Genomic DNA, 20,790 nt, shown 5'->3' on the forward strand with positions numbered 1-20,790 from the left:
TGTGTACTGGGTGTGTGCCTGCTGGCCTCCGAGGCCAGAAGAGGGCATTGGATCCCCTGGAACTGGAGTTATAGTTTCGAACCACACATGGATGCTGAAAACCCAGCCTGCGTCCACTGTAAGAGCAGCAAGTGTTCCTAACCACTGACCCATCTCCTCACCTCTCTCATAAGCAAAGGATGAGAAGAGGTGGCGTCAACTCAGTTTGAAAAAATTCAGGGGGAGGGAATGGGAGGAGAGGGAGGGAGAGGAAACTGCAGTCAGGATGTAAAATAAATGAGTAAATTTAATTAATAAAACGATCCAGGCCAGGCGGTGGTGGCGCACGCCTTTACTCCCGGCACTCGGGAGGCAGAGGCAGGCGGATCTCTGCGAGTTCTAGGCCAGCCTGGTCTACAGAGCAAGTACCAGGACAGGCTCCAAAGCTACATGGAGAAACAGTAGTTGAGCAGTGGTGGTACACACCTTTGATTCTGGCACTTGGGAGGCAGAGGCAGGCAGGCTGATCTCTAAATTAGATCAAGGCCAGCCTGGTTTACACAGTGAGTTCCAGGACAGCCAGGTTTATGTAGAGAGACCCCCCCCATCTCAAAAAGTAAAAATAAAATCTTTAAGAAGCCATCAAAGGGCCTACAAGTTAGCTGCCAAGCTTCACAGCCTGGGTTAACCCCCAGGACCCACAGGGTCCAAGCTGCCTGTCCTCTGACCCCACACAGGGACTGTGGTACCCATGTGTACACGTCTGTGCTTGTATATAAATATGTACACACAAAAAATAAATAGAGCCTGGTCTACAAGAGCTAGTTCCAGGACAGGCTCCAAAACCACAGAGAAACCCTGTCTCGAAAAACCAAAAAAAAAAAAAAAAAAAAAAAAAGAAATTTAAGAGATCTATCAATAACAATTGGTTAAAGTATAGTGCATTAATTCATGATACTGTGCAGCAGCAGGAAAGGAAGAGGAGGCAGCCCTGCATGTGTCCTTTGTTTGCTTGTTTGCTTGCTTCTTTGTTAAGACAGGGTTTCTCTGCGTAGCCCTGGCTGTCCTGGAACTCACTATGTAGACCAGGCTGGCCTCTAACTCACATTCTCCCTGCTTCTGCCTCCGGAGTGCAGCCACTCTGGGCTTTTCAACGTGTGTTATAAAAACCTCCAAAGTAAGCTGTTGACTGAACACAAGTGGAGAGACCCGGATGTGGCGCTGTGTAGGGGAGAACTTGCCTGGAATCCACAGGGCTCTCCCTGGATCCCACCCCCACGATGGGGGAAATAAATCCACAAAGATCTGTGGGCTAAGTTCCACTTGTGGTAAAGCTGCCTTCGAGGCCGATGATAGGGCTTGAGAGCACTGGCTGCTCTTTCTAGGGAAGGCTGTGTGATTTCTATCACCTACGAGTCTAATTCTGTTCCATAACTCCACGGGGGTGCACAGGCTTTTTTACATACTCCTAGCATATGTACTTTTTAGTAAATTGTATTTCACGATAGAAAAGAATGAAACTCCCGGCAGTCCCCTGCAGGCTTCCGTAGCCATGGTCCCAGCCTTTTGGAAGACCTCCAGGTAGACGGGCTTCACTCTGCCCCTCTTGGCAGAGTGAGACTGAAGTAGAGCCTGGGCTCCTCTGTCTGACCTGGTGCCAGGCTCACCTGCCTGGCAAGAAATCCTGGCGCCGTTGCCCTGTCCACGGCCTTTGTCCACAGCTGCCGCGTCTCCTCTTTCCACGGCCTCCACTCCATTGTTGACCAAAGGGGTCAGGACCCGCTGCCTCCTGCATTATTGATGCTGCTGCCTAAGAGGGGAGACTCCGGACAGATTGAGCCCATAACCTGGCTGGAGCAGACAGTGTCCAGCCACCGAGACCTCAAAGCAACCGTGGGCAGTCAGATCAAAAGGCAAAAGGAGCAAGGAAGGCAGTCATGGGCGGAAGCAAGGGCAAAGCACCCCAGCGTAGGGCTCGACCAGGGAAGCCAGCCTCAGCGGAGCAGGAGTCAGGGTCCGCCAGCGCTGACGGCGCCACCAGCCACAGTCGCAGACCTGCCCGCGGCAAAGTCCACAAGACCAGGCCCGCTAAGGAGCCCGATGCCACCGCTGGAGGCCGCAGGAAGCCCACTGAAGAGGCAAGCCACCGCTGCAGAAATGTAGGGACTGGGACGTCACTGGAGACCCAGGAGAGGCAGGGCAGCTCGCAGCGTCGGGGCCACAGGTCCACGGGGAGCCGTGAGCCCAGGCACAGTCGTGGGGAGCTCCCCGAGGAACAGAGACACGTTGAAGAAGAAGAGTGGACCATCAAGCACGGCCGCCACAGGAAAGGAAAGGAGCGGGGACCTTCGGCTCCGCCAGGCGGTGGAGAGACTCCTGGCAGGGATGGGGACACGTCGGGCGGCGATGGTGGTAGCTCGTGCCTGGACAGTGAACACCGCGAGGCCCTGGACAGCAGCAGCCAGGGTGGTGGGGCCTCGGAGCGACCAATCAAGACCAAGCCTTCTGACACAAGCACAGAAGGCGCCCTTATCAGAAGACCGGAGTCAATGGACAACGACCATCAGGGCAATGATGGACAGGCCTTGGAGCTCCCGAGCAGGGAAGGGCCGTTGGGGACAGGATCTCAGGGAACGAGTGATGATTCCCGGACAGATACAGACTCAAGTCCGGAGTGGCCCGGGCACAGACGTCGCCTGCAGAAGACCCCAGGAACCTCAAGCTGCGTCCCTGAGTCCCAGGAGACAGAGCTGAGCAGGGAAGCCGCAGCCTCCAGCTCCCTCGAAAGCAGCTGTGCAAGCGCCCCCAGGGGTTCTCAGGGTCCTCGGGACTCCAAAGCGAACGCAGACACCAGTGACGTCGAGGCCCAGCCAAAGGCTGAGCTGCAGGACACTGAGCCTGAGACAGCGGAGGCCCCCAGGGCTCAGCGCCTCCATGTCGGAGAGGTGCCAGGGAAGGTGCAAGTGAGCGAGAGGGACACGGGAGCCAGAGAAGGAGCAGGTGCAGGGGACCGGCGACCCCGGGACCCGGCGCCGCTGGCTGCACTCGTGGTGTTCCGCAAGCTGCGCGCGAGGGCCCCGACTGGCGCGTCTCCCCAGCTCGCGGGTGGCCTCCACATGGGCCTCAAGGCGCGGCTGCAGCGTGTGGCGCGGGCCCTAGGCCTCCTGCGCTGGCTGCGACTGCGGCTGGAGCAACGTCGGAGTGATGAGCGCAGGGCGAGCCCGCAGGAGCAGGAGGAGCGCGGCCGCGAGAGGGCGCTCGAGGCGCGGGGCGGGGCGCCTGGGCTACCGCGCTGGCGGGCCATAAGCCTGGCCTGCCGGGCGGTGCTCCGGGGACCGTCGCGGGCGCCCCCTGGCGGCAGTCTGAGCCCTCCGCAGGCGCTGACTAGCTCAGGCTCAGCCGGTGCCTCTGTCGTCGAGGATGCAGCTTCAGATCCAAAGTTCGCGGTGGTCTTCCCCCGGGTCCATAGTGCGGAGGAGTCGTGCAGCAGCAGCTCAGGAGCATCCACGGACGCCCCCACTGGGGAGGGCCACGTTTCGTCTCCTGCAGGGCCTACAGAATGCAGGGAGGAGCAAGGGGCTAGTGAAGAAGGGGTTGTCAGGTCCGGACAGGCTTCCTCCTTTTCTCCGTCTTCCCCCAGTGGGACCCCACCGGATGAGAACCAGAGCGAAGCAGAGCCAGAGACCTTGGAAGTGGAGACTCGGGTGCACTGGGCACAGGGCTCTACTCCCTGTGTAGACCCTGAGCTTGGCTCTGATTCTCTGCTGCCTCAACTTACCTTGGAGACTCGCCTAAGGCATAACAGCCCCTGCAGGTCCCCAAGGGAGCGGTGGGAGCCAGAGGATGACGCTGAGGCAGCACTGGAAAGGGACCTGGAGCTGAGCCTCCAGAAGGACCTAGAGATGCTACCCTTCCCGTGTGTTAAGGCCACGAGTCTCCCAGAGGGCCTGGAAGACATTGAGGACCTCGCTCGGCTGCGGTGAGGGGCACAACGCCAAATCGACCTCTCCTGGCTAATAATGCCTCGTACTCCATCCCGCCCTTGAACCTTTGAAAATCGTATGCACCCTTACTGAGTCAATAAGGGACTTTAACCTCATAGAAAGACAGATTCGGGGTGAAAGGTGCCCCTTCCAAAGCTCCAACATACCCCCCATACACACTTACTACGGATTGAACCTAGGGGTCCCGTGCATTTGGTCCTGATCTATATAATCCCAGCCCTTTTTTTAAAAAATTTCATTTTACATTCCAACCACAATTCTCCCCCACCCCTCCTCCTGCCCCCCCTCACCTCCCCCCAACCCTGCTACTCCCCATCCGCTCCTCCCAAGGGTAAGGACTACCATGGAGAGTCAAAGTCTTTTTTTTAATGGGGTGGGGCAAGCTCTTGAGTGCCCCAGTCCACATGCGGAAGTCAGAGGACAGCTTGCAGAAGTTGACTGTCTCCCACCCTGTAGTTTCTGGCTTTGGGGAAAGTGCTTTTACCTCTTAGCCATCTTGCTGCTCACCCCCCCACCCCACCCCCCTCATGGTCCCGCCCTGTTTCCATCTTTGTTAAAGACTCGCCAAACTGTCCAGGCAGGAGTTTAACTTTTGATGCTCTGGCCACTGGGACAGGCAAGGGACTTCCTTTCCAGGTTGGCCCAGAGACCACCTCTCTTGGTCAGCAGTCCCCCACCCCCCAGGGAATGGATAGCAAATGAAGCCCCCAGCTGGATGTTTGCACAGGTCCCCTAAAGCTAAGTAACAGAGCTAGCCCAGGAGCGAGTCCCAGCAACTTAGCTCTGGTCCTGCTGTCCCCACAGGCTGGTGTGTGACAGTTCTGTGCTACTCTGCCTTAAGAAGAGGTTCCACCTGGGCCGCATCTACGTAAGGGGACCTCAGTGAAGGGACACGGCTGGAGTCCCCTTCCTCTGTGGGCAGGAAGTCCCTGGTGTCCCTGGGGCTTCTTTTCATCCCTTGACTGAGCATAAAATCAGCTCTACCTGGGGTCCCACAAGACATGCATGAGAGACTGGTCTGGGGTGCATCAGAGTCCCCCATTTGTATCCCCTCTTCCCTGCCTCTGCTTTCTTTACCAGACTTTTGGGGGGCCCTTACTGCTTGCACTGAACCCCCACCAGCCACTGCCTCTCTTCTCACCTGAGGTCTTGAACAGCTACCATCCCAGGAAGGCCTCGAACACCACACCGTACGTAAACTTTGTCCCTGGGCTTAACTCCCTGCTTGTGCGTCTTACCGAGTGAGTTCCAGGCACATTGCCTGTTCCTCGGAGCCCAGACAACCCTCTGGCTCCTTCTCATCCCTCTGCTCTTCCCCACCCCCTCCAGGCACATCTTTGCTGTTGGGGCAGCAGCCTATAGCCTGTCTCAGAGCCCTGGACAGGACCCCTGCATCCTGCTGGGGTGAGTCATGACCGCCTTGCCTGCCGGAACCCACACACCCTCCTAGGCTGGGCACCACTTCAGGACCACATCGTCGGGACTGTCCTGAGGCCGCCCTGAGTGTCCTTGTGCAGCACTTCTTCCTGGCCTATTCTCTTCCCCTTGTCGCTTCTCTATGGAGTCACTTCCATAAGTTTCTTCCTGGCTGAGTGAGGCAATCCTACGTGCTCCCTCCCATCATTAGCTCCTCCCCTCCTTCAGGGGCTACAGTGGCTCTGGGAAGACCGAAGCTGCCAAGAGGATTGTGGAGTTTCTAAGCATCCTGGGGCAGAAGCAGACGGAGGCAGGAGGGGCTCAGGTGAGGTCTGGCTGGAAATCTACAGGTCACGCTCTCTGGCCATTTCTCCAAGCCTGGCTTCTCATGGGTCAGTCACAAGATTTTCCTGATGCAGGGGAGTAGGGTTGGGTCTTTTTAACTTATTTATTGTTTTTGGTGGTGGTGGTAGTTTTTTGGTTTGTTTCTTTGCCTTTGGTTTTTTTTTCAAGATATGGTTTCTCTGTGTAGCCCTGGCTGACCTGGATCTCGATCTCTAGACCAGGCTGGCATCAAACTCAGAGTTTCGCCTACTTCTACCCTACTAAGTGCTGAAATTAAAGACATGAACCACCATGCCTGACTATTTTTTTTTTAAAAAAAAAAATAGGGTCTCAGGTAGCCCAGGATGGCCTCGAATTTCCTAGGTAGCTGAGAATGACCTTGAACTTCTGAGTCTCCTGCCTGCACCTCTTGAGTGCTAGGGTTAAGGGTGTGCACCCAGCACCCAGTTTTCCATGGGGCTGGGACCGAGCCCGAGCCTTGTGGATGTCATAGAGCGCTCTACAAGTTGAACTACACCCTCAGCTCTTTTAATTTAAGGGGGGGGGAGCAGCTTCTGATAGGACTGACTCCACATAGGCCCACACAGCCAGTGATATCAAGAACCCTCAGTAGTAGGTGCTATGGCCATTTTAGGTACACATGAGTGTTCTAACCCTCGTACAGCTGGAGGACATACTGCCCGTGCTCAGCAGCTTCGGCCATGCCAAGACCATCCTCAACGCCAATGCCAGCCGCTTTGGCCAGGAGTTCTGCCTCTGCCTGCAGCAGTGAGTGACGGAGGCCCAGTGGGCACAGCGACACTTGCCATGGGTTATTCCTCTTGGGCACTGGGATACCGCCTTTGGCCTCAGCCCCTGGAAAGTGCCCCTGGGCGTGCCTACCCTGTCTTTTACCCACAGGGGAGTCACGGCAGGCGCCTCTGTGTTCCACTATCTGCTTGAGACCTCCAGAGTGGTGTTTCAGGTAAGGACCTGCCTGCCTCCTGCCCACTCTTTCCCAGTTCTGAAAGTTAGAAGGCGGAGGAGCCACAGCCCCCAAGTCCTGCCCCACCCCCAAGCCAGTTTTTCTCCCCAAGGCCCAGTCTGAACGAAGCTTCCATGTTTTTTATGAGCTGCTGGCAGGGTTGGACTCTGAGGATCGTGAGAAGCTCTCTCTGCAGGGACCTGAGGCCTACTACTACCTCAATCAGGTAGGGCCGAGGCTCTCATGGATGTGTGCCCAGGGTTCTCAGGATGCTGTGGGGATCCCAGGAGCTGCCCCACCACAAGCCTGCTGTGCTCTGCAGGGCCGAGCCTGCAGGCTCCAGGACAAGGAGGATGCTCAGGACTTCAAAAGGCTGCTGAAGGCCCTGCGGGTGCTGGGCTTGTGTGCAGAGGAGCTGACTGAAGTCTGGGCTGTGCTGGCCACCATCCTGCACCTGGGAAACATCTGCTTCTCTTCCTCAGAGGTGGGGTCCCCTGTGATGGGACCAGTGAGTAGACAGGATGGGCAGTGGTGGGCGGTTTGCGCAATCAGAGCAGTGACGATGCCAAGTCACTGTGTGTGGAAAATCACAGAACTCTGGGCTGCTTCTGGAAGCAGGCAGATCCCTATGGTTTAGACAAGAAAAGTGAGCTCAGGCCCTTCTGCACTCCTAGGCTGTCACCCTTAGGAACACCTGGAGTCAACCAAGAAGCCATTGCCTGGTGATGTCAATGAAGATCCCTTGACACTTTGTAAAAGAAACTTGATACTCATGTCAAGGCTGTGCCCTAAGGGGTATTGTTTTCCCTCTAGCAATAAGGCAGCAGAGGATCAGAAAGAGAAGGGACTGGCCGGAATTGCTGGCCACTAAGAAGAGACAGTCCAGGCTCCCACTGAGGTCTTCAGCCCCAGAGCCTGGCTCACCGCAGTCCAGAGCACCTCATATGCTGTTGGCCCTTTCTTTATTTTGAGACAAAGTTTTACTCTGTAGCCCAGGCTGGCATCAAATTCACAGAGATCCGCCTGCCTCGGCCACCCAAGTGCTGAGATTAACAGTGTGCACCACCATAGACAGCTGCTGCTGGCCCTTGGAGGAACGGGCAGCTGGCTGGATAAAGCAAGGCTGTGCCATCACATAAGCAAAGCTCTTTCTGTCCCCCTCTGTCCAGCGGGAGTCCCAAGAGGTGGCTGCTGTGTCCAGCTGGGCTGAGATTCACTTGGCAGCCCGGCTGCTACAGGTGCCACCAGAGTGCCTAGACGGGGCAGTCACCAAGAGGGTTATGGTGAGCCCAAAAGGTGCTGGGAAGGTGGGAGGAGCAACCTGAAGCACCTGTGGGTATGATCCTAACTTCCTGAGCATTTCTCTGGTCTCCAGGACACGCCCTATGGCCGGGTCTCCAGATCTCTGCCGGTGGAAAGTGCTATCGATGCCAGGTAACCTCGGGGACCGGAGAGTGAAGCCAGGTGCGGCACTCTGCTGGGCGAGGCTCACTTATGGTATCTGCAGGGATGCCCTAGCCAAGACCCTGTACACAAGGCTCTTCAGCTGGCTTCTGAAGCTGATCAACGTGCGGCTGGCTCCACCAAGGGAAGCAGCCGGTGTGGGCACCATCACTGTCGTGGACGTCTATGGCTTTGAGGTCACCCTTTGGAAGGGGGAGGGGCAGGGCAGGTGGTACCCATCTCATCCAGCTCCTCCCAAGGTTTTGCCTTTTACCCTTCTCCCCCTTGTTAGAAACCTTTAGATTACACTCCTAAAGCTAGCCGCCAAGGTCAGTTCCCTTATTAAGTCACTTCCTCCTCCTGAGGCTGATTACCAAGGTCCAGCAATCAAAGTTTTTAAGTCCAGCAATCAAAAGCCCCCCTTTAGCCGGGCGGTGGTGGCGCACGCCTTTAATCCCAGCACTCGGGAGGCAGAGACAGGCGGATCTCTGTGAGTTCGAGACCAGCCTGGTCTACAAGAGCTAGTTCCAGAACAGGCTCCAAAACCACAGAGAAACCCTGTCTCGAAAAACCAAAAAAAAAAAAAAAAAAAAAAAAAAGCCCCCCTTTTGGCTCACCTAATAAGCACAACCAATGAAAACAAACCAACTCATCTTAACAGGGTTTCTGCTTTAACTCTTATAAACTGCCATTTGCCTGTGGGCCATGTCTGTCCCCTCTCTACCCAGTCCTCTGTCCCTCCCTCCACTCCCTTCTCCCCTGTTCCATCTCTGGTCATTGTCTCTTATTCCTGTCCTTTGACCCTCTGGGGCAAATAAATCTCCTTAGTGCTGAGACCTTGAGTGTCTCGTGCCGATCCTGGCCCTTTCCCTGTCTGTCTGAACTGTGCCTTTGCTTCCTCCTTCTGGGGATACTGAGTGGAATCCTTGCTTGTTCCTGGGTGGGGATGAGGAGGCACCAGGTTGGAAAGGGAGCAGGTCCTGCCTCTTGGATCTTTAGAGTCTGGTCGAGGCTGGCAAGGAATCTTGGGGCTCTCGGTCGGTCCTCTTACTCTGTCTGCATCTTCCTGGGTGGAAGATGGCCTCATCACATCTGCCTTTCCCAGCTGGGGCTGGGAGCACTCCTGGGTTCCCTCTGGGAGGGGCTAGAGCCCACCACCAGCCCCAGTGCCCTCTGTCTTGTCCTGTCCCCCTTGCTGGCTATGCAGCTACTTAACCCTTCGGAGGTCAGTGTCCCCAAACAGTAAAGTAGACCATCTTAGCTCTCTACAGTTAGAGTCCTGCCCTACTCTGTCTTGTTCTGGAGATGCTTCTGGAGAGTTCTGTCCTGCATGGTCACCTTAGGCTGGGCCTGTCTATGACCTAACCTCCCACATAGCAAGGAGGGAAGAAGACCCTCTCCACTCTTCCAGAACTGTCACTGCTGTGTGCCCTTTCCTTAAGAGTCACCTCTTTTTGTGGGGAAGGGCCAGCAATAACGGGGCTTAGAGAAAGGAGCCAAGCCACCCCCGGTTCCTGGATGGTCATTGTTCGCTGGCCTGTGTGTCCTGCCCCCTTTAGAATGTAGTGAGTGTGCTGCTTGCCTTGAGCCCTGTGTGCTGAGGTTGCGGAGAGCAGGGGAGGAAGGCAGGAAGTCTTGCAGCCAGGGTGACCTACCTGTGAGGCTATGGAATTCTGAGGGCCATCCTGATAGGTAATAGGAAGACGCACCCTCCAGACCCTCTCAGGATGGCTCACAGCAATACTGAGGCAGAGGGCAAGAGTGTGGAGAGCTGGAGGGATGGCTGATAGACAGTTAGGGCAGGTCTAAGGTAGCGCACAGGCTGCACTTGTCCTCGTTGGTCGCAGTCTCAGCTCTGGGGCACCACTCCTGCTAGAGCCCTGGACCCCGGAGAGAAGGGAGGGGCAGCCCCACTTGCCTGGCCCCCACCCCCTACGCAGCAGATCCTCCTTCACTTGGCCCAGGCACTGCGGGTGAACGGCTTGGAGCAGCTGTGCAGCAACCTGGCCAGCGAGCGTCTGCAACTCTTCTCCAGCCAGAAGCTGCTGGCCCAGGAGGAGGTAGGGAGCTGGGCACAGACATGGCAGGTGATGGAGCACACTGCTCAGCACAGAAGCCAAAGCAGTGCATGGGAAATTCCTCCCTGAAGTCCCCTTTCCATAGTGGGTGGGAAGGGTCCATCCTTCTGAACCTCTGTTTACATATGTGAGAGGAGGGGGATCTCGGTGACCTCTCTCTGCCCCCACAGACGTGGGCTTCGAGTTATCAAATACTGCTTGTTTCTAGGAGGAATACCAGCGGGAGATGCTGAGCTGGGTGCCCATAACCCAGCCTCCGAGGGAGTCCTGCCTAGACCTCCTGGTGGGCCAGCCCCACAGCCTTCTGAACATACTGGACGCCCAGACATGGCTCTCCCAGGTACCCCAGCCATCAGTGATGCTTAGCATCAGGGGCCCTAAGTATGGGGGCCCTAAGCAACCAGGATGAAAACAGCAGGGCCTCCTGGGAGACAAGTTATAGGGGCCAGAGACCCAGCCTTCCTTCACAGCCCAGGGAAGACACATTCAAGAGGGAAAGCCCTGGGTTCCTACCAAGTGTTTTAAAAAATATTTTAATTTTAAGTGTATGAATATTTTGTTTTTTGTTTGTTTTTTCAAGACAGGGTTTCTCTTTATAGTCTTGGCTGTCCTGGAACTCACTCTGTAGACCAGGCTGGCCTTGAACTCAGAGATCTGCCTGCCTCCTGAGTGGTGGGATTAAAGGTGTGTGCTACCACCACACCTGGTGTGTATGAATGTTTTATCTTGTCTGAGAGAGAGAGAGAGAGAGAGAGAGAGAGAGAGAGAGAGAGAGAGAGAGAGAGAGAGGGCCACACGTACGTCTAGAACCATGGAATCAGAAGAGGGTGTTGGATCCCCTGGAACTGGAGTTAGGATGATTGTGAGCGCTATGTGGGTGCTGGGAGCAGAACCTGGAACCTCTGAAGAGCAGCAAATGCCTGTAGCCATCTCTTTAGCCCTTAGTTTTGTTTTTGAGACAGGAAGCCATGTATATAGTGTAGGCTGATCTTGAATTCCTGATCCTTAGGCTTCCACATCCCAAGTACTGGGGTTATAGGCATGCACCACCAAGAGCCAGTTACAAATGCTTCTTGGCTTAGTAACCACTGAGTTACTCACCACTGACTACCGAGTGTAACTACTCCCTGTTATACATACGCCCCTGTATTTGAACTCTTCGAGGGAGCAGACACACTTAACTCAGTGACACACCCCTCCTCTAGGCTGGACTGAGCAGCAGGTGGGCTGGGCCTGTCCGAGGGCTCCGATTCTATTGGTGGTTCACTGGCATAGAAGGAAGAAGGTACAGATTTGCGTGTAGGGACCACTCTAAGGGCAAAGGTCAGATTTGTTTTATGTGTATGGGGGTTTCTGTCTGAGTCCCACATGTGTGCCTGGTACCTGAGGAGACCAGAAGCGGGTGTCCGTTTCCCGGGGACAGGAGTTACAGCTGTGAGCCACCATCCACGTGGAAGCTGGGAATTGAACCAGGTTCTCTGGCAGAGCAGCCAGTGCTCTTAGCTGCTCTTAGACACTGAGCAGAGCCATCTTGCCAGTCCTCAGATTCTATGACGCAACCAGTAAGGACTTGTTGAGAAGCTCTCGTTGTGGGACCTACCTGGAATGGTTTTGATATCTGTGTCAAAGCCTCCAACTGTTTCCTTCGAATTCCTTCAGACTTTCTCAGGAACATCACATCTAGGGCTGGTAGAGGTGGCTTCTGGGCCTGAGGTGACCCTGACTTTCTCAAGTAGTTCTTGGTTGTTCCAAATGTAAACTCATCAAGAAAGAGAGCACATGTTTTTCTTTTCCTTTCTCTTCTTTTCTTTTTCCTTCTTTTAGTTTTCCAAGACAGGGTTTCTCAGTAGCTATTGGAGCCTGTCCTGGAACTCACTCTGGTTCTGTAAACCAGGCTGGCCTCCAACTCACAGAGATCCGCCTGCCTCTGCCTCCCAAGTGCTGGGATTTAAGGCGTGCACCACCACTGCCCAGCTGAGCGCATGTTTTATAGGGGCTCCACTACAGACTTACTGACTTCCTGTCTGAGGAAGAGATTTGGGGAGACCGGTCTCCCTGTGTCTAAGGGGTGTGGTTCTGGGGTCTCTAGGAGGGAGCAAGTTCCAGGTGGGAACAGCAAGTATGTCCAAAGTCTGATGACAGTGTGACTCCATCCTTACCAGGCCACAGACCACACCTTCCTCCAGAAGTGCCACTATCACCATGGTGACCACCCAAGCTATGCCAAACCTCAGCTGCCCCTGCCCATCTTCACCGTGCGGCACTATGCTGGGACCGTCACCTATCAGGTATCTGTTCTTGGGCACAGATTCCAGGGTGAATCAGTAAGGCCATGTCACCTTAGTGTCTGCCCCTCCCAAGTTGAGTCACGCACCAGGTGACAGTGTCAGGGAGGTTCCTTCCAAGATGTGACAGCGTGACTTCACCTGAGCCTCAGGTCACACCTAGTCCTGAGCATTAATTATTTTTCATAGGTCCTCAGCAAGGGGTGGGGCGTTATTAGCCCCACCCAGTCACGGTGACTATTTTAGTATGTTTATTTGTTTTTATTGTGTGTGTGTGGGGGGTTGAATATGCTGTAGTACACGCATGGAAACCAGAGGGCAACTTTTGGGAGTTGGTTCTCTCCTTCCACAGTGTGAATACCTGGGGTTGAACTTGGGTCTTGGACTCGGCTGCAGGCATCTTACTGGCCCAGCTTTTTTGTTTGTTTTTGTTTTTGGAGACAGGGTTTCTCTGTAGCTTTGGAGCCTGTCCTGGAACTCCCTTTGTAGACCAGGCTGGCCTCGAACTCAGAGATCTGCCTGCCTCTGCCTCTCGAGTGTTGGGATTAAAGGCGTGCGCCACCACCGCCTGGCTCTGGCCCAGCTTGTTATATAGTTTTCTCTCTCTCTCTCTCTCTCTCTCTCTCTCTCTCTCTCTCTCCCGATTTTTCGAGACAGGGTTTCTCTGGGTAGCCTCAGGCATCCTGGAATTCGCTCTGTAGACCAGGCAGGCCTCGAACTCACAGAGATCTCCCAAGTGCTAGGATTAAGGCCTGTATCACAACTTCCCAGCCACAGATTGATCTCTGAACCACTGAGCCATGTCTCCTGTCTTGATGTGGGAAGGCCTTCTGTGTGTATATTTATTGTTCTTATTGGTTAATGGATTTTGGCCTATGGCAGGGCAGAATATAGACAGGCTGGAAGAGATATGTAGAGAGAGTGGGCAGAATCAAGGAGATGCCATGTAGCTGCTGAACTTTACCAGTAGGCTATAGCCTCGTGGCGATACGCAGATTAATAGAAATGGGTTAATTCAAGATGTAAGAGCTAGCTAGAGATATGCCTGAGTCATTGGTCAAGCAGTGTTGTAATTAATACAGTTTCTGTGTGATTATTCAGGTCTGAGCGGCTGGGAAATGAACAAGCAGTCTCTGTTTAGACTGTCCCTTACCCCTACACACACACCTTCCTTTTTTAATTTTTACTTCGTGTATGAGTGTTTTGCCTACATATGTCTGTGTATCATAGATGTGCCTGGTGCCCTCACTGGTCATAAGACGGCATCAGATTGTCTTGGGCTGGAGTTACAATTGGTTGTGAGCTGCTATGTGGGTGTGGGCGTTGAACCTCAGTACTTTGGAGGAGCAGTCAGTGCTCTCAATCACTGAGCCATCTCTCCAGCCCAGCTATTCTGAGTTTTTTGTGGGGAAGAAATACATGAGCGTAATCAAGAGAGTACTGAGGAGGCAGGGGATGAAGGGGTAAGAAAACTGTCCTGTGGCATGTGACCCGGAAGAGGACAGCTTTGCTAAACATGGATCCGTGTTTCCCGGGATGAACCAGAAAGGCCAGCCACCCAGACTATGTGAAGCTGAGAAGGCCTGCCTGTTTCTTAGGTGTTGCGCACAAGCAGCCTCCTGTAAGGCGGCCCAGCTGCCTCCTCTCCTGAAGGCCCTCCCACCTCCTCCTCTCTTGCAGGTGCACAAGTTCATAATCAGAAACAGGGACCACCTGGACTCTGCCATGGTGGAGATGCTTGGACAGAGCCAGCTGAAGGTGACTTGGTGTTCCTTTCAGGGGCCCACATAGCTTACCCCCACGCATCAAGGCTTGAGGGGCTAGTCCCCGATGCCGTGGCACCCTGGATGGAGGAATGAGCATGCAGGGGTCGGGTGTTGAGGGTGCCTGTCCTGGCTCCCCAGGGACTGTGTGGGGGTTGGACAGGCCCAGAATGGAGACAGCTGAGACTCATCTCACCCCACAGCTTGCGGGCAGCCTGTTCCAGGAAGCAGAACCAGAGGGAGAGAGAGAGCAGAGAAAACGCACTCTGGCCTCTCGATTCCAGCAGTCCCTGGGGGACCTGCTAGCCCGGCTAGGCAGGTGAGAGCTGCGCCCTTCCGCTGGACCCCAGGGAGGTGGTGGCCGGGGGTCTGGTCTGTGACCACCCCCCTTCCACTCTTCAGGAGCCGTGTCTATGTCATCCACTGTCTCAAGCCCACCCCTGGAAAGGTGAGCTCCCTTCCCCAGCCTCACCTGGGCCTCCTCTCAGTCCTCCCTTCCTCTGGGACCCTGTCAGCCCTAAAGCCCTGACTCCAGCTCTCCTTGGCTGTGTCCCTGGCTTCTAGCTCCCTGGCCTCTTTGATGTGGGGCATGTAGCAGAGCAGCTGTACCAGACTGGCATCCTGGAGACCATAGGCACCCGAAGTGCCCACTTCCCCGTGCGAGCGCCCTTCCGGCTCTTCCTGGCCAGGTAGGATTCTGTGGTGAGGAAGCTGACAGCCCGGGGCCAATGCCTGACAGCGGACAATCCCGGGTATGTTGTCCTGGTAGAAAAGGTATCACGGGCCTGACTTCCAACATGCCATGCTTCCTTACACACATAGACACACACGCGTGCACACACGTGTGTGTGCGTGCTCTTTTCAGTATACATTGTACCTCCTCTGTGCTAATACCCTGCTGGAGATGACTGGGGCCCTGCCTGCCCTGGGACCGTACTGTGTAGCAGGTGGGCACAGCAAGTGTCATGAAGTCATGATGGAGTCGATGGGATAAGGAAAGACAGTTAACAGAGCTTTTCAGATGGAGAAGGGATGGCAGGTGCAGGGGCAGCCATGGGGAGCCGAGAGGTCATGCAGTGCAGAGAGGGTGGGACAGCCTTTGATGGAGAGAGCTCACAGGCGTCTAGGAAAGCTGGTGGCTCTTTGTGGTGTCCACTGTTTGGCCTTGGCCTGGACCCGCCCCTCGCCCCCTCTGAGGCTCCCCCTCAGGGCTCTAACCACCCTCTTTGCCTAAGACTGTCTTAGCGTGGGGACAGTCTGGCCGAGGGGTGGAGCCTGAAGCAGGAAGTAGATGAGTGGTGTGTGCCTGTAGGTCCCTGAGCTAGAGGCTGAGCGAGAGTGACAGGTGATAGGTGAGAAGCTTCCGTCCTTGCCCTGGGACACTTGCCAAGTCAGTAATTGTCACCTGTTCCAGGAAGTTCTGCTAGGGGGATCTTGATGTACACTGTCTTCCCAGAATTGGCCAGGTCTACTGATGAGCTTCTGTACCTGCTACCCTGCCCTCTGCAGTCAGGCCTTGAGCCCCACTGGGACACCGTGGCAGGTACCCTGGAGAGGCAGAAGCCACAGGGTCACATCCTGTTGCTCCTCTAGCCCTGTCTGGCCTCATGGCACCATCTCTTCTGTTTGACAACTTGCTCATTCCCCAGAGCAGAGGTCTGTCCTCCCAGTTCTTTGCCCAGAGTCAGCACATTGCCTGGCTATAATGGGGCGTGTGTGTGTGTGTGTGTGTGTGTGTGTGTTATATGTATGTGTACCATGTGCCTGCAGGTATTTGCACAGGCCAGGTTGGATCCCCTGGAACTGAAATTATAGGCAGCTGTAAACTGACTGTCATGGGTGCTTGAAACCGAGCCTGAGTCCTCTGCAGGGGCAGTAAGTGCTCCTGACCACTGATCCATCTGGCTCTGGGAGAGAATCTTTTTTTTTTTTTTTTTTTCTTGAAACAGAGTTGCTCTGTGTAGCCCTAGCTATCCTGGAACTCACTCTGTAGACCAGGCTGACCTCGAACTCACAGAGATCCCCCTGCCTCTGCCTCCCGAGTGCTGGGATTAAAGGTGTGCGCCACCACCACAGGAAGAGAGTCTTAATGAGATACTGTCCAGGTGACACCTGTCTGTAGGGATGTCTTTGTGGAAGACTGTCCTGATTGTTAATTGATGTAAGAAGATTTAGCCCGTGGCAGGTGGCACCATTCCCTTGTAAACAGAGACAGCTTGTTCGAATAATCACACAGAAACTATATTAATTACAACACTTTTTGGTCAATGACTCAGGCATATTCCTAGCTAGCTCTTACTTTTTTTTTTTTTTTTTTTTTTGAGACAGGGTTTCCCAGTAGCTTTGGAGCCTGTCCTGGAACATGCTATATAGACCAGGCTGGCCTCAAACTCACAAAGTTCTGCTTGCCTCTCCCTCCCTAGTGTAGTAGCTCTTACATTTTAAATTAACCCATTTCTATCAATCTGTGCAACACCACGAAGCTGTGGCCTACCAGTAATTTCTGGTGTGCGCAGCTCCAAGGCTTTTCCCTGACTCTGTCTACACTCCTACATATCTCTTCCAGCCTGGCTATATTCTGCCCTGCCATAGGCCAAAACAGCTTTATCCATTAACCAATAAAAGCAACACATATACAGAAGAACATCCCACATCACTCCCTAGACAGGGAGTCCTGAATTGTATACGAGAGGTGAATACTACCTGAGTCCAAGTGTTCATGGCTCTCTGCTCTTGACTGTGGTTTGGTGTGATTAGATGCTTCGAGTTCCTGCCTTGATTCCCTGCACCAGTGAGCTGTGCCCTGGAACTGTAAGCCAAATAAGCCCCCTGTCTCCGCAGCTGCCTCCTCTAAGGGTATTCCCTCACCGCAACAGAAATAGGACATGGGGTTTCCCAAGTTGTTGATTGATCCAGAAACTGAATAATTATCAAGGGGTTCAGCTGTCGGCCGAGTGTCTAAACCGGCCTTCCATCTCTCCACCTCATTTCTGTGCCCTTGGAACAGGTTCCGGGCCCTGGGATCCGGGAGCCAGGAAACTCTCTCTGACCGGGAGAGGTGTGGAACCATCCTCAGCCACGTGCTGGGGGCCGAGTCTCCAGTCTATCATCTCGGAGCCACCCAGGTGAGTGTGGGTGCCGGGGAGTAGGAAAGACCCCTGCTGGATTAAATACCGACAGCGGTCCTTCTCAGTGATGGGCAGATAAGGTGGGGCTGGCTGACAGGCTACCCCGGCACCCTAGATAGATTACGTGACCAGATGTGGGGAGGCTGAGGCCAGAGGAGAAGAGCGGGCATGTGTCTGTCTGTTTCCCCATTCCCCCACCCCCACGCAGCACGCCTCTGCTCACAGGTCCTACTGCAGGAGCAGGGCTGGCACCAGCTAGAGCAGCTATGGGCTCAGCGACGCTCGCGGGCCCTGCTCACTCTACACCGAGGACTCCGAGCCTGTATCACCCGCCGGCGCCTACGCCTCCTGCCCCGAATGCAGGCTCGCGTGCGTGGACTCCAAGCCAGGTGAGGTAACCCTGGAGCCAAGGACCAAAGTGGAGCTTGAGGCTGTGGGACTCCTCAGGTGCTGCTGCGAGGCCAGCTCTCAGCAGGTCGGGAACTGAAGAGCAGCGCAGACCACACAGTTCACCGTTTTCTCGGAGGGAGCGAAAGAGGGAAAACACACACCTTCGAGATGTCAGGGTGTCTCTCCTGTATCTTTTTCCTTGCCTCTTTCCTGATGTTTTCCTTCTATATCTTTCTTGATTTTTGTCCTTACAGTTTATAAACCCATTTATAAACTGTTTATACCGCAAAATCTTTCAAGCAGCATAAAAATGACCTATTTTCCAAGTGAATAAATACCACATGTTCCCCAATGAATAAACATTTTATGTTTTAGGGGAGAAAAGCAAGTGATTCCCAAGGACCCACAAACATTCCCGTCTATGCAACTTGTTACAGATTACAGTGTAAGCTAGCAAAGTATTTTTGTCAGCAGACTGCATTTTTGCTGTTACAAAGAAAAGATCAATCATCATTTATCTCAAAAAGTAATCTTATAAAAAAATTTTAAAGAATCACAGATCTAAACTTTTATATAAAGAATCACAGATCTAAACTTTTATATGTATCTATAAAACAGTCATTTCTATTTGTAGTCTTCAGAGGAGAGACCATGCATCACCATCTCAGAAAACTGAGGGCCAAAATGGGCACAAGAAATTAATCATTGCCTTTAGCCGGGCGATGGTGGCGCACGCCTTTAATCCCAGCACTCGGGAGGCAGAGACAGGCGGATCTCTGTGAGTTCGAGACCAGCCTGGTCTACAGAGCTAGTTCCAGGACAGGCTCGAAAGCCACAGAGAAACCCTGTCTCGAAAAACCAAAAAAAAAAAAAAAAAAAAAAAGAAAAGAAATTAATCATCGCCTTTGATCACTAACCCATCTTTAGCAAGAAAGCCACATTAGCTAGATAGCCAGGCTGCTGCCATTGGTCTTGTTCCCTGACCTCAACGAGTCCCTTGCTCAACTATCAGTGTGACCTCCTAAACTTTAAGTTCCCCAAGATTTTCTACCTCAAAGCCATTTTTTTTTTTTTTTGGTTTTTCGAGACAGGGTTTCTTTGTGGTTTTGGAGCCTGTCCTGGAACTAGCTCTTGTAGACCAGGCTGGTCTCGAACTCACAGAGATCCGCCTGCCTCTGCCTCCCAAGTGCTGGGATTAAAGGCATGTGCCACCACCACCCAGCTTTCAAAGCCATTTTTTAAAAATCCTCCTCCTCCTCCTCCTCCTCCTCTTCCTCCTCCTCCTCCTTCTCCTCCTCTTCCTCCTTCTCTTCCTCCTCTTCCTCTTCTTCTTCTTCTTCTTTTGAGACAAAGTTTTTCAATAGCTTTGGAGCTTGTCCTGGAACTAGCTCTTGTAGACCAGGCTGGCCTTGAACTCACAGAGATCTGCCTGCCTCTGCCTCCCGAATGTTGGGATTAAAGGCATGCACCACCACCTGGCCATTAAAAAAAAAATCTTAACCCAACCTTACTAACAACCTGCATGTTTAAGCTCTTTCCAAGGGTGGTGGTTGAATTATTAATCCGCTCCAGCGGCAATGCCTGGAAAAAATCCATCACCATCATTGTAAGAACCAATGGCACTGCCCAGTGAGGGGCTAGACACCCCTGAGAGTTTTTATCCGACTCAGATTATGAGGGACATGGTGACCATGAGGGCAATAAGTAGAGCTATGCTCGATAACAGCATGAGGTCCCCAGGACACGTGTCCTCGGGGGTCTCTCCCCCTCCAAGGTACACCCAGCACGCTTCTGCTGACCCCTGAGCCACATTCCGTGAGTTCCGAAGCGGCTTGCTGTTCCTCTCACACAGCCCCTGGCACTCAAAGTGGTGGACAGAGTGCATCACATGGCTCTTGGGGGTAAGCTGACCTGTCCACTGTCATTCCTTCCATCCTAGACTCTTGACAGCAACCTGAGGAGCCTGCTTCAAGCCCTCCCCAGAGTAGAGGCTCATTGCTGCTGGGCCACGGGAATTGGATGGATTGACGCCTGTTTTTTCTAGTCTATTCTCCATTGCACTTGGCTTCCTTGAGACAGTCTTGCTATATAGCCCAGGCTGGCTTTAAACTCATGGCCCTCCTGCCTCCACCTTCTGGATCTGGGATACACTCACCTACCATCACACCCCACATTCTATTCCATCCACCGGCAGCTATCCCGTCCGCCGTGGCCAGCTGCTGGAGATGCAGGGAGGAAGGCAGCAGAGTTGAGGCCCCGCAAGGTGTCAGATTTGGACAGTAAAGCAGCCACTGACCCAAGGCTGAAAATAAAATGAAGACCGTGTCAAGACGGAGGGACATCGCCACAGGCAACCATTGCTACTGTCTGTCCCTCGAACTCATTTGCCATAGAAACTGAGGCATAGTGCCCACAAAGCAGTGACTCCCTACTGCCCACACTACCATCCACTTCTAGTAACTTTCAGTGTGTTTTCTGTCTCTAGGTTTGTCAATTTGGAGTGTTTCCTGTAAGCCAGTTTACATTCCAGGTCCTTTTATGCCTGGCCTAATTTGCTCAGCTCCTAATGCTTTCAGAGTTTATGTCATCATACGGATCAGAACTTCATTTTTTTTTTCGTGACTGAATGATGATTTGCTGTGAAGATTCACGGCTTGGTGCTGATGTGTGGGCTGCTCCCATCCCTTATGAGCACGGCTGTAGAAGCATCTGTTCTGCTTCCTGGTTTTAAGTGTCGGGTCTATCCTAGGAATGGAATTGTTGGGTCATACGGTGTTTCTGGTTGTGTTTTTTGAGACAGTTGCACTATGTAGCTTCTCCTGGCCTGGAGCTCACTATATAGACCAGGCTGACCTCAGACTCTCAGTTCCGCCTTCCTCTGCCTCCTGAGTGCTGGGACCGAAGGTGTGCGCCACCAAGCCTTCTTCATGTTGCCTTTGACTTGATTTCTCTAATGACTAGTGATGCCGAGCATATTCTCGTGTGCTTCCCACTA

The 20,790-nt window shown here is 53.6% G+C and overlaps 1 protein-coding gene across 1 annotated transcript in view; it reads left to right on the plus strand.

Moving 5' to 3' along the window:
* Positions 1-1,916: 1,916 nt before the first annotated feature.
* Positions 1,917-20,790, plus strand: part of Myo15b (myosin XVB) — a 34,813-nt gene continuing 15,939 nt past the window's right edge. The window contains 21 exon segments of the mRNA XM_057773997.1: positions 1,917-3,958; positions 4,788-4,851; positions 5,064-5,173; positions 5,313-5,387; positions 5,628-5,724; positions 6,409-6,512; positions 6,645-6,788; positions 6,790-6,934; positions 7,031-7,192; positions 7,878-7,991; positions 8,084-8,142; positions 8,216-8,348; positions 10,116-10,211; positions 10,438-10,569; positions 12,392-12,517; positions 14,195-14,272; positions 14,481-14,596; positions 14,680-14,725; positions 14,842-14,966; positions 17,285-17,402; positions 17,631-17,794. Of these exon segments, the coding sequence (XP_057629980.1) occupies positions 1,917-3,958; positions 4,788-4,851; positions 5,064-5,173; positions 5,313-5,387; positions 5,628-5,724; positions 6,409-6,512; positions 6,645-6,788; positions 6,790-6,934; positions 7,031-7,192; positions 7,878-7,991; positions 8,084-8,142; positions 8,216-8,348; positions 10,116-10,211; positions 10,438-10,569; positions 12,392-12,517; positions 14,195-14,272; positions 14,481-14,596; positions 14,680-14,725; positions 14,842-14,966; positions 17,285-17,402; positions 17,631-17,794 (4,250 nt within the window).

This window comes from Chionomys nivalis, chromosome 7 (assembly GCF_950005125.1).
Source record: "Chionomys nivalis chromosome 7, mChiNiv1.1, whole genome shotgun sequence".
NCBI classification, from domain to species: Eukaryota; Metazoa; Chordata; class Mammalia; order Rodentia; family Cricetidae; genus Chionomys; species Chionomys nivalis.